The sequence below is a fragment of the Archocentrus centrarchus genome, chromosome 22 (genome assembly GCF_007364275.1).
Source record: "Archocentrus centrarchus isolate MPI-CPG fArcCen1 chromosome 22, fArcCen1, whole genome shotgun sequence".
Taxonomy (NCBI): Eukaryota; Metazoa; Chordata; class Actinopteri; order Cichliformes; family Cichlidae; genus Archocentrus; species Archocentrus centrarchus.
Window position 1 is genome coordinate 24889672 of NC_044367.1, and position 12028 is coordinate 24901699.

The 12028-nt window shown below is 42.3% G+C and overlaps 1 protein-coding gene across 1 annotated transcript; it reads right to left on the bottom strand.

Moving 5' to 3' along the window:
• Positions 1–2329: 2329 nt before the first annotated feature.
• LOC115773076 (b(0,+)-type amino acid transporter 1-like) lies at positions 2330–11256 on the bottom strand. The gene is made up of 6 exons (XM_030719585.1): positions 10534–11256; positions 7010–7143; positions 3037–3166; positions 2822–2946; positions 2649–2736; positions 2330–2560 (listed from the first exon to the last, which is right to left on the bottom strand). The coding sequence occupies exons 1-6, from the start codon at positions 11254–11256 to the stop codon at positions 2330–2332; spliced, it is 1431 nt and encodes a 476-aa protein (XP_030575445.1).
• Positions 11257–12028: the final 772 nt, after the last annotated feature.

Below are 12028 nucleotides of genomic sequence, written 5' to 3' on the forward strand. Positions count from 1 at the left end.
GGATGTTGGCTGCCTTTATATGATCCCACACTGCTTCAGTAATGTCGCCGTCCTGACTCTGGGGAGACCAATCCATGACTGATAGCGTTTCATTGTATTTTCTATTCAAACATGCTTTTACTGCACTGCCAGTGTGTTTGGGATCATTGTCGTGCTGAAAAATGAAGTGACTGCCAATCAGATGCTTTCTACATGGTATTGCATGGTGGATCAAAATCTGATGGTACTTTTGTGTGTTCATAATTCATCGATTTTGACAAGATCTCCAGCACCACTGTCTGAAATGCAGCCCCAACCATGACAGAGCCTTCACCATGCTGTAGATACTCAACTGTTGTACCCCTCTCCCAACCTCCTCTGTACATATTGTCAATTTGAACCAAAAATTTAAAATCTAGATTCATCACTCCATAACACCTATTGCCAGGAGTTGCTGCATATCTCTACCAGGGCTTAATGTTGCTTCCATACCGTGCACAAATTCAATGCCTGGATCCAAAATGATGTGGATCTGGACACAAATCCCTGGAGGTTGTGTCAGGAAGGGCATCTGGCCTTGTGAATAAGAGAGCATTTTGGCTTTTTAGAAATTCATCGCACTGTATTGAAGATCAATAAAATAAATGCTCTATGTACAACACTACTACACTACATATAACCTTGCTTGTGTTCTGTATTTATGTTTGTGTGTGAAACTATGCAGATTGGAGGCTCCTCAGTTAGCGAGCCATTTCTCCTGGTTGGATGACCTCCATTCGCCCACAGAGCAGCTGTTCTGTGCGGATCAAAAACCGAGCCAACTGGAATTACAAGTCCCTGTACAGAGGAGACGTAGCCAGGTAAACCCAAACTGGCATGGTCCTGGGCTGTGTGCCTGCGTTTTGTGTCTTATTGTTTTAGACTTTGTTTTCATTGAGATTCTGTTATGTTTCTAGTTTGTTTTGGTTTTGACTTTCCATCATAATTTCCTCTCCTGTTATTAGTTATTGTTATTAATATATTGATTTCCTAGTTCCATTTTTTCCTGTCTTTGCTGCGTCTCTGTGTTCTAGTGTGTGTCCTGTACCTCTGCTATGTCTCTGGTCTGATGTGTTGTGTTTTGTTGTTTATTTCCTGTACAGTGTGTCAAGTCTGCATTTCTGTCTCCATCTAGTTGTTTCTGGTTTTACTTTGACAGTCCCTTGTCCCATGTGCTTTGTGTTTAGCTTTGCTTCCCCTTGTCTCCTTTGTTTAATTACGTTCAGCTGTGCCTTCACCTGTTGCCTGTTCCCTGATTACCTAGTGAGTGTATTTAAGTCCTCAGTCTGTGTCTGTTCCTTGTCGCGTTGTCGTCGATGTATTCCTGCTGTGTGTCACCTTATCCGTTGGTTTTTTTTGTATTTGGTTCTGGCACCCATCCAGCCCAGTCTAACCCTGTTTATCGTTTCCCTTCTCGTCACCTTTTAAATCACGTTTTAAATTTATTTCTGTCTCTGAGTCCTGCATTCTGGGGTCCACCCTCATCAGCCACACAGATATACGCCCCATCTTGCACACTTGACACCTCTCCTCTTTAGTCCTTCGGACAGAAGATGCACAAGTAGAAGTATATTCTCACCGACATTTGACACAACTGCATCATAAATTGTTTCATTATAACCCAACTACTTCTGCATTTTTTGATCTCAGGTGATTCTGTGCTAATAATTAGTTTCCCAACATAGCAACAGGACATTATACTTTTTTAATCTTGCAAACATTGTGTATAATATATATATATATATATATATATATATATATATATATATATATATGTGTGTGTGTATATATATATATGTGTATGTATAAATCAGACAAATGTTTTGTGATACCGCATTTGTTGATTACATACTGATAGATGAATGGAAAGCGGAAAGAGACTGGCATGCAGGAAATGGTAGCACTATAGTGCTCTAAAATGATGACTTATAGTAGGTTTAGCGTTTACCAAATACATATATGTATGTTTGATAGGTCATTGTATTAAAATCCAGTGGCACAAAATGTGTCCCATAAACCTCAGAAAGTATATAACTGCGCCCCTGTTAAAACCCCAAATCAGCATCTTTCAAAAACAAATATGGATTTCATTTTTTTCCTGTCATCTTAATGTGTTTTAAACTGAAACAATTTGCAAATAATCTTTTATAAAGAACTGAAAGTTGTAAATTTACAATAACAGAAGTAAAACATTTTCACATATAATTACATACAATATATTGTAAAGCTAAATCATTCAGCCAGGCTTATTTTATATGTTTGAGTTATCTGAATCATATTGGAGATGCTATCTGTGAGTGTTCAGTAGAAATTACAGGTTTTTTTTTGCCGGGGCGACCTCTAAGAATAGCTGCAGGAACGCTGTTAACTTGTCCAGCAGACCTGGGCAGAGCTTATAATGGATGAAGGGTATGTAGACTATAACACCACTTAAGATAAATGAAGCCACATAGAGGTACTCAATTTGAGGATTGTCTATGATGGGTGCCAGCACAAGGAATATCGCAGCAATGAGGACCAGTATAGGAAGTATAATGGGAACCTGTGGGGAGAGGAAAAACCAGGCATGGGAACAAGATGTGATTCTCATGTAGCTTTAAAAAAAAGAGAACCTAGTGCATGACACTGACCTTGTATGGCCTGGGAAGGTCCGACTTCTTGATTTTGAAATAGATGAGCCCAGACAGAACGATGGTGTGGAACATCCAGGAGGTGAAACTGAAAACAGTGAAAGAAGAGGAATGTAAGACAAACAGGAAAAGCTATAAATTAGGAATAAAGCAGAAACAGAGTCAGTCTTCACCTGGAGTAACTGATAATACTCTGAAAGTCTCCAGGAATCAGCACCACCAGAGAGATCACCGTAGTGAAGATCAGTGCTGGAGATGGAGTCAGTCTGTGGACGTGGGCCATGGACAGAATATCTGGCTACAAAACCAACACAGGTCTGTATAACACTCTGCACCATCATTAATTTAAACAGGTGTATGTATTCTCATAAGGTAGAGAGGCTGTTACCATTAGTCCCTCCCTGGCAGCAACAAAGCACACACGGCCGCTGCTGAAGAACGTCCCATTTAGAGAACCAAAAGCTGACAAGGCTGCAGCCACAGACATGATCCACCCCCAGCTGCCCAGCACCTTATTCCTGTATGGAAATTATTTCTGTTACAAAACATCTCACAATGTGTTACATGATGAACATGACAGTGCAGTTACTGTTTCTGTTATAGCTGCTCCCTATTTTGCATGCTGCACGACGTGATGCTGGTGGAGGAAAACGTTTCCTGACTCGCTCCTCCAAAACACCCCAAAGTGGCTATTTAGATCTGGTGACTGTGCAGGTCATGGGAGATGTTCAACTTCACTTTCATGTTCATCAAACCAATCTTTCACCAGTCTTGCTGTGTGTATTGGTGCATTGTCTGGGATCTGGATTCTTTTACAAATTGAAATTACACAGGCTGGTTTTCTGCCAAGCCACACCTCCACTATATGGAGACATTGTACTGGAGCTTCAGGTCTAGTTACCTCCTCCACTGAACCACTCGTCACTGACCTTCAAGCAGCATGGCTTGCTGTAATGATTAGCCCAGAAAAAATTTTGTGCTATAGTTTTGTTGAGTAAAATTCTTGTATTTTCTCTCTCAGCACTAATTGGCACTCATCTGTATCAGTTTCATACAGTTTGCAGATTCATGGAAGCATTAAGATAACTTTTAATCCAAATATGGTCACTTCTAGCTCCAAAACAACCCCAACATGGCAGGGGATAAAATGCTAATATAGAGGCTTCAAAATACAGACCGGACAACTACATCCATCCATCCAGTTTGTGTCTTTAACATCCATCCATTTTCCTCCGCTTATCTGGGGCCAGGTTGCGGGGGCAGCAGCCTAGGCAGAGAAGCCCAGGCTTCCCTCTATGCAGGGACCTCCTCCAGCTTATCCGGGGTGGGGGACCCCAAGGCTGTCCCAGGCCACCCAAGAAATATAACCTGTCCAGTGTGTCCCGAGTCTGCCCCAGGGCCTCCTCCCAGTAGGACATGCCCAGAACACTTCACCCAAAAGGCATCCTAGTTAGATCCTCAAACCACCTCAACTGGCTCTTTTCAGAGCAGTGGCTCTACTCTGAGCCCCTCCTGAATTTCTAAGGGAGAGGCCAGCCAGCCTTCAGAGGAAGCTAATTTCTGCCGCTTGTATTTGCAATCTCATTCTTTTGGTTACTACCCAAAGCGCATGACCATGGGTGAGGGTAGGGACGTAGATTGACTGGTGAATCTACAGCTTCGCTTTCACACTCAGCTCCCTCTTCATCACGGTGAACCGGTGCAGCGTCCAGATCACTACAGACGTAGCCCCAATCCATCTGTCAATCTCCTACTCCCTTCTCCCATCACTCATGAACTCTGCCAGCTGGGCCAGCAAACCGTCCCTGAGCCGGAGTGGGCAATCCACCCTTTTCTGGCTAAGGACCATGGTCTCTGACTTAGAGGCACTGATTCTCATGCCAGCCGCTTCACACTCGGCTGCAAACCATTCCACTGCAAGCTGGAGGCCACTACCTGATAAAGAGATCAGAGTCTGAGGCCACCAAGGCGGAAGCCATCTGCCACTTGGCTACGCCTAGAATTGGTGACAAAAGGAAGCCCTGACAAAGTCCAACATACACAGGTCCAACAACGAGTCCAACCTATGGCCGGCAATACAGAATAAGCTCTCTCTTCGTGTGTACAGGGATTGAATGGCCTACAACAACGGCCCAGACACCCTATACTCCTGCAGCACCCCCCACACAATACCACAATGGACACAGTCAAATGCCTTCTCCAAGTCCCCAAAACACATGCAGACTTCATGGGCAATATCCCACGCACACTCGAATATCCTCAAGAGGATAAAGATCTGGTCCAGTCTTCCACTACCAGGATGAAAATGGTATTGTTCCTCTCTAATTTGAGGTTTGACTAATGGATGGACCCTCCTTTCCAGCACTCTGGCATAGACCTTACCGGAAATGCTGAGGAATGTGATCCCCCTATAGTTGGAGCACACCCTCTGGTATCCCTTGTTAAAGATGGGGACCACCATCCCACTCTGCAAATCTAGTGGCACCATCCCAGACCTCCATGCAATGTTGTAGAGGCGTGTCAACCAGGACAGCCCTACAATATCCAGAGCCTTTAGGAACTCAGGCAAATCTCATCCACGCCAGGGTCCCTGCCACCAAGGAGTTGTTTAACCACCTCAATGACCTCACCCCCAGTCACGGGCAAGTCAGCCCCCTCATCCACAGACTCTGCTTCCACTACAGTGGGAGCAGGATTAAGAAGGCCCTCAAAGTATTCCTTCCACCTCCTCAGTTAAAGTCAGCAGTGCCCCACCCACACTATAAACCGTGTGGGTAGAGCACTGTTTTTCCCTTCTGAGTTGCCTGACAGTTTGCCAGAATCACTTTGAGGCCATACAAAAGTCTTTTTTCATGACCTCACCAAACTCCTCCCATACCTGAGATTTTGCTTCAGCCACTGCCCAAGCCACGTTCCGCTTGGCCTACTGGTACCCGTCAGCTGCCAACCAAGCCCGATGTGAAGGGAGCCTGACGGTGCCCATCACCTCTAGTGACCACCATCTGGTTTGGGGATTACCACCATGACAGGCACCAACCACCTTGTAGCCGCAGCTCTGAGCAGCAGCCTCAGACTCAACGTCCTCAGCCTCCCTCGGAATGCTGTCAAAGCTCTGCCAGAGGCGGGAGTTGAAGAGCTTGCGAACAGGGGCCTCTGCCATACATTCCCAGCGCACCCTCACTATACATTCAGGTGCACCAGGTTTGTCCCGCACCCTCCTTCGCTACCTGATGGTGATCAGTTGATAGCTCAGCTCCTCTCTTTGTCCAAGAGTGGTTATGGACAAACTGTGGTTTACACAGAAGTCCAATAACAAAACACCATTCAGGTTTAGATCAGGCAGGCCGTTCCTCCCAAGGACGCCCCTCCAGGTCTCTTTATCACTGCCCACGTGAGTGTTGAGGTCTTCCAGTAGGATGATGGAGTCACCAGATGGAGCACCCTTGAGCACCCCACCCAGTGACTCCGGGAAGGGTGGGTACTCTGAACTGTCATTTGGCGCATAAGCACAAACAACAGACAAGACCCATTCTCCAGCTCAAAGGGGCAGGGAAGCAACCCTCTCGTCCACCAGTGACAAGTTCAACGTACATGCAGTAAGCCGAGGGGATACAAGAATACCCACCCCAGCTCACCGCCTCTCCCCGAGAGCAACTCCAAATTGCAGAACCCAGGCCATGCATTGAGTTGAGCCCGACTATATCTAGCCGGTATCTCTCAAACACACGTACTAGCTCAGGCTCCTTCTGCACCAGAGACGTGACATTCCATGTCCCGATAGCCAGTCTTGATAGCCGGGGATCAGTCCTCCACGGCCTATGCCCTTGGCCACTGCCCAACACATACTACACCTAACTCCAACAACGAATCCTTCGGGTAGTGGGCCTACTGGAGGACAGACCCTTGTCTCCTCTTTGGACTGCACCCACCCGGGCACCACAGACTAATGCCCAGCCACCAGATGGATCGTCCTTGAGCTCTCTCCCTAGACCTGGCTCCAGGGTGGGGCCCCAGTAACCCTATCCAGGGCAGGGTAAACAGTTCCCTTGATGTATCTTCAATAGGGGTCTCTGGAATCACTCTTTCTCTGGCCCCTCACCCAGGACCAATTTGCCATGAGACCAGGGCACTAGGCTGCGGAGCAACATAGCTCCTGGAATCACTGGGACACACAAACTTCTTTACCACGATAAGGTGATGATTCACCTTAGAAGAGTAACAGCAGTATTTGTCTGACCATCAGTAAAATGAATGCATATCGTACATCTGTACACAGAAGATGATTTCTCCTGGTTTCCTTCTCGCTCAGTGGCTGAAGCATTTATAAGATCTTTTCAAGCTGAGATCAGGTGTTGTCTTACCCCCAGGTAACTGCTACTGCGCTTGAGGACACAAGCTCTTTAGGTGTCATTACTGTCAGATAGCTCACATTCACCAGCAGGTACAGAGTAGTCACCAGAGAAATGGCTATCAGCACCGCCCTGGGAAGATTTACCTGTGCCAAAAGAGAAAGAAAGGAAAACAAATGAAGGGCAACATGACTAGCTTAGTGTGCTGTGGTTAAACTTTGGTTGCACCAGACTTTGTAAATTAACAAATCAGTGTCACAGAATAACATGAAGCCCACTTGAATATTTTTTTTTTTCATAGTTTGCCAAAGCATGAAAAAAAATGCTTTCCAAACCTGAACTGTTGTAATTAAATTTGATTTAAGTCTGAAATAACAGAAAAGGACAGTGCACTAGTGAATTATTATGAACTGCTCTGAACAAAAAGGATGATCACACTGAAGTTTTAACTATTTAAGATAAACTTTATTTATCCCAAAGTTTAAAAATTCCTCAACAAAATGAAAAACATTAAATTCCCTGTGGAACAGTCATATACTAATACTGCCAAGCTCTGGCACAAAAACTCATTATTTGTTCTTGAAACGTTGGAGATGCAGAAACAATGTTGGTTGAAATGCTTCTTGTTGTCAAAACATATTCTATTGCATCATCCTCATATCTTATATTCACAGCATATCTTTATTTACAGTCTTTGATATTAAATTAGAATTAGGACTGCGATTACAGCAATCCAAGTAATGTCCTCTCATCTACCTTTGATAACCTTGTACAACACCTCAGACAGTTTGATCACTGATTTACAGAGCATTATTGTGATGTGCTAGAACAAAGTTGATAAATCACCTGAAACACGAATTCAGAGCTTGGGGAAAAAGCCATAAAGTGTTATTTCAGACTTTGATTTAAGTCTGAAATAACAGAAAAGGACAGTGCACTAAGTTTCATGCAGATAGCAGACTGGTTAATTGGGTCAATATCAGTATAAAGTACCTTTTAGTGTCCTCATCAGAATCAATAAATCATTGTTAACATGTTTCAAAATAATGAAAATTTTAGGTATTATTATAAATGTGGATACACTGACACACACATCAGTATAAGAACAAGTTTCTTAAGATGAATTTCACTAATTTTATACCATTTTCTTTGGTTGGATGTATCTGTTTTTCCTATGTCCCACACGCTGGTCTGCTCCTTTGAAGCAGTGTATTAAGGTATCAAATGGCACAAAATGAAAACACTTTTTAAATGTTCTTATTACTCTTACCAAATTATTGGGTAAAACAAACCATTTAGATTTTTTTGTCTCCATTTTTATTATTTTATTTAACATTTTGTGTATGTCCCTAAAACTACTGTCCACCCTGTCATCATGGAGTAATTGCCCCTTTAAGAGACCAACTAATAAAGTCAGTAACATCAGCACCCTGAATCTGTATTTCTTCAATGGAGGCTGAAACAGCTGCGGCAGCTACAGTGAGTAGCTACACTTATATTTCCTAATTTCCGAAAATTTAAATATATTTTGAAAACATCATGTGGTCTCCTTCAATAACCAATAGCTCTGGTAGCTGATGTCCACCATGTGCTTCTTAGATACTAAATTAGTCCAAAAATGTCCACCCTGTCGCCAAACCCCACGACAGGGTGGACTTTGTATTGTATAGTTGGGATTTTTTTTTTTTTTTACATATTTTGATGAGATGGTGATAATTTAAGAGTTCTTTGAACTTTTTTCTCAAATTAGGCTCATAATGCTAAAAAGGGCCAATCATTGGTGAGTTTTGTATTGTCTTTTTAAAGCAATGAGTCCAGGTGGAGCAGAGACAGCAAGGCAATATTAGGAACAACATGATGCTGCCCCAGACAGAGGACGAGATAAAGACAGAAACACTGGAAAGAAGAAGGGTATCCCTGAGCTCAGTGAGACAGAGAAGGGGGGAAATGGAAAAAAAAAGGATAGAGAAAGGTGTATCCTGCTGCCTTAACTTGCTATGGGAGAAATGCATCAGTACAATTGAGATTTTTTTTTTTAAAGTAACATCCTTGTTGCTACAAGATTCCACCCATCCATCCATTCTCTTGCACTTATCCTGTTCAGGGTCACGAGGGGGGTGGAGCCTATCCCAGCTGACATAGGGCGAGAGGCAGGGTACACCCTGTACAGGTCACCAGCCTGTTGCAGGGCCAACACAGACAACCATTCACACCTTCGCATTCACACACAATTTAGAGTGACTAATTAACCTAACCCCAGTAAGTGCATATCTTTGGACTGTGGAAGGAAACCCAAGCAGACACGTGGAGAACATACAAACTCCACACAGAGAGAGAGGTTCGGGCCAAAGTGGAATCAAACCTGGAGCTTCTAGATGTCATTCTAACTGTGAGGCAGCAGTGCTAACCACCACGCCACCGTGCTGCCCTCTGAAAGATTATGTTAGTCAAATGGCAACTGGACACAAGCAAACAGTCACACAACTTAAGACAAAAATGCAGGAGAGTTTGCATACGATACAATGAAGAACTTAGGAAGTGACTCCCAGAGAAGCAATTTGTCATACACTTCCTTTTGCCACCTTAGACCCCATTATATATCTTAATTGTGATGCAAAAAGCTTATGAATGTTCATATTTATATTGTGCAATGTCCACTTTTATTGAGAAAGCTCTCAATAAATCTATTCATGTCAGCAGTTAACACATTTTTGTCCACCCTGTAATTTTTCATTTTTTTGAAAATATTCAAGTTATTGTCACAAGTTAGTAAAAGCTTTTCACATTTTCTTAATAAACTAATCACTGCCAAATAATATTGTTTGAAAAGCTATCACAGATTCTTTGAAGACACAAGCAATTTGCAATTATTTCACTATTTTCAAATGCCTTATTTTGCCAAATAAATATTATTGTTGAGCAAGGGACAAACTAGCTATCTGAAAATGTGCATTGTATAATCACGTTGGTATGAAAATGCATTTATTTTCATTTGACTTTGTGCATGACAGGGTGGACATATTTTACAATGTGCTCATTCTTTATTTGCTTGCAGTAAATTCATAAAAAGTGTGGGAGCTTGACCAACATTCATTTACAACAGCCTAAAGTCAACTTGATGCAATGGACATGAAATTAGTTGGAAAACTGAAATTTTGTTTAGATGATTTACGAAGTCCCAAAAGCACTTTTTGGTGATATTGACCCAATGATTATGAACTGCTATGAACAAAAAGGATAATCACACTGAAGTTTTAACTATTTAAGATAAACTTTATTTATCCCGAAGTTTGGAAATTCCTCAAAAAAATAAAAAACATTAAATTCCCTGTGGAACAGTCAAATCACCTGTAACACAAATTCACAGTTTGGAAAAAAGCCATAAAGTACTAAGTGCTCAGCTTTCTCAGTATAGCACTGAGACAGTCATATTTTCCTGCATAATCTTTATCAAAGCACTGCCTGTCGGGTGATAAGCTGCATTTAAAGAAATATTGTTTGCATAAATGCTACTATTTGATCCCTTTCAGTCTCACCTCTGGTCTGTTCAGCTCCTCAGTGACACAGTTCAAATTGTCCCAGCCTGCGTAAGACCAGAGACTTTGAAAGACAGCCATTCCTAGAGTGCTCAAAGAATACTGAGTGTCTTTAAAAGCATTCTCAACCTTAAAATTTTCCTCAAACACAGTGCTGCTCCTTATGACTTCCACTAGTCCTCCAATTACAATGAAAGTCAGTGAAATCACTTTGGCCACCAAGAAGACCACTTGGACTCTGAGAGCAACTCGGACATTCAGGGCGTTGGTGATGGCAACAATCAGAATACAAAAAGCTGCGACACATTTCACAGCCAGCTGAGGAGGTGCACAGCCTGGATAAAATGGAGCCATGGCATACTGTGCAATGCTGATCGACTTTGCTGCAATGCTGGAAGGTTTCAGAAGCAAGATAAAAGTGATTGCTGCAAAGAAGGCAGGGAATGAACCATAGATCCTCAGGATGTACATAAAGTCCCCACCAGATTCAGGAATGATGGTCCCAACTTCAATGTAGGAAAGAGCTGCAAACAAAGATAGAACTCCTGACAGAGCCCAGATTAACATACTGGCACCAGGGCTTCCCACATAGCCCAGGACAAACTTTGGGGACATGAAGATCCCAGATCCAATCACGGTTCCAGAAACTATTGCTACACCGCCAACCAACCCAATTTGCCTCTTCAGTTGGAGGCCTTCAGGTTTTTGGGTTTTGTCCTCCATGGCCACAGAGAGCAGGGTGACACGTCTACAGAGCAGACTGAAAGATCACAAAGTATTCAGACACTACAAACTGCGTAGAAATGGCTTTCAAAGCATCCGGGGGGTGGGGGTAAAACCAGCTCTTGTAACCTTGAATTAAATATTAACTCTACAGTTTTCTTGCTGTGAGGCAAAAGTGATAACTACTGCACCACGTTGTGGCTAGGATTATTATATCAGCTCTCATGTGCTCACAGTTTGTCCTGGTCTACTCATCTAAATCAGTAAGAAGATAAGATTAGAGCTACAGCTATCGATTATTTTTTTTTTAGTAATCAAGTATTCTATTAATTATTCATCTGTTCATTGAGTAATTGAAATAGAAATACTTGTGTTATTAACGAGTAATAGTTAATCTTCAAAAGAGAAAACAGAGGTCTTTTAAAATAAACTGCTCAATGCAATTTCTAAAGTGGAAAGCAGTGTTTTAATACGTACCATATTAAATCCGAGTTTTGAAGAAAACATTTTCTTAAATGCAAAAATAAATAGAATATACAGCCTAAAATAGAGCACAAAACAGCCTTTACTCTATAACGTTCTGATGGTGGACATGTTAATAATTAATAATAATTCAGAGTAACAGCACAGGGTCAGTGGCTCTGAGTTTTACTGGCCCCATGTATATTTCTGCTGGCCAGAGGGGTAAAACACTTTAATTTTTATATTTTAAAATGTTTATAGAATTTAATTGATATATTTATAGTAAAGATTTTAAGGTCTGCTGTTTTGG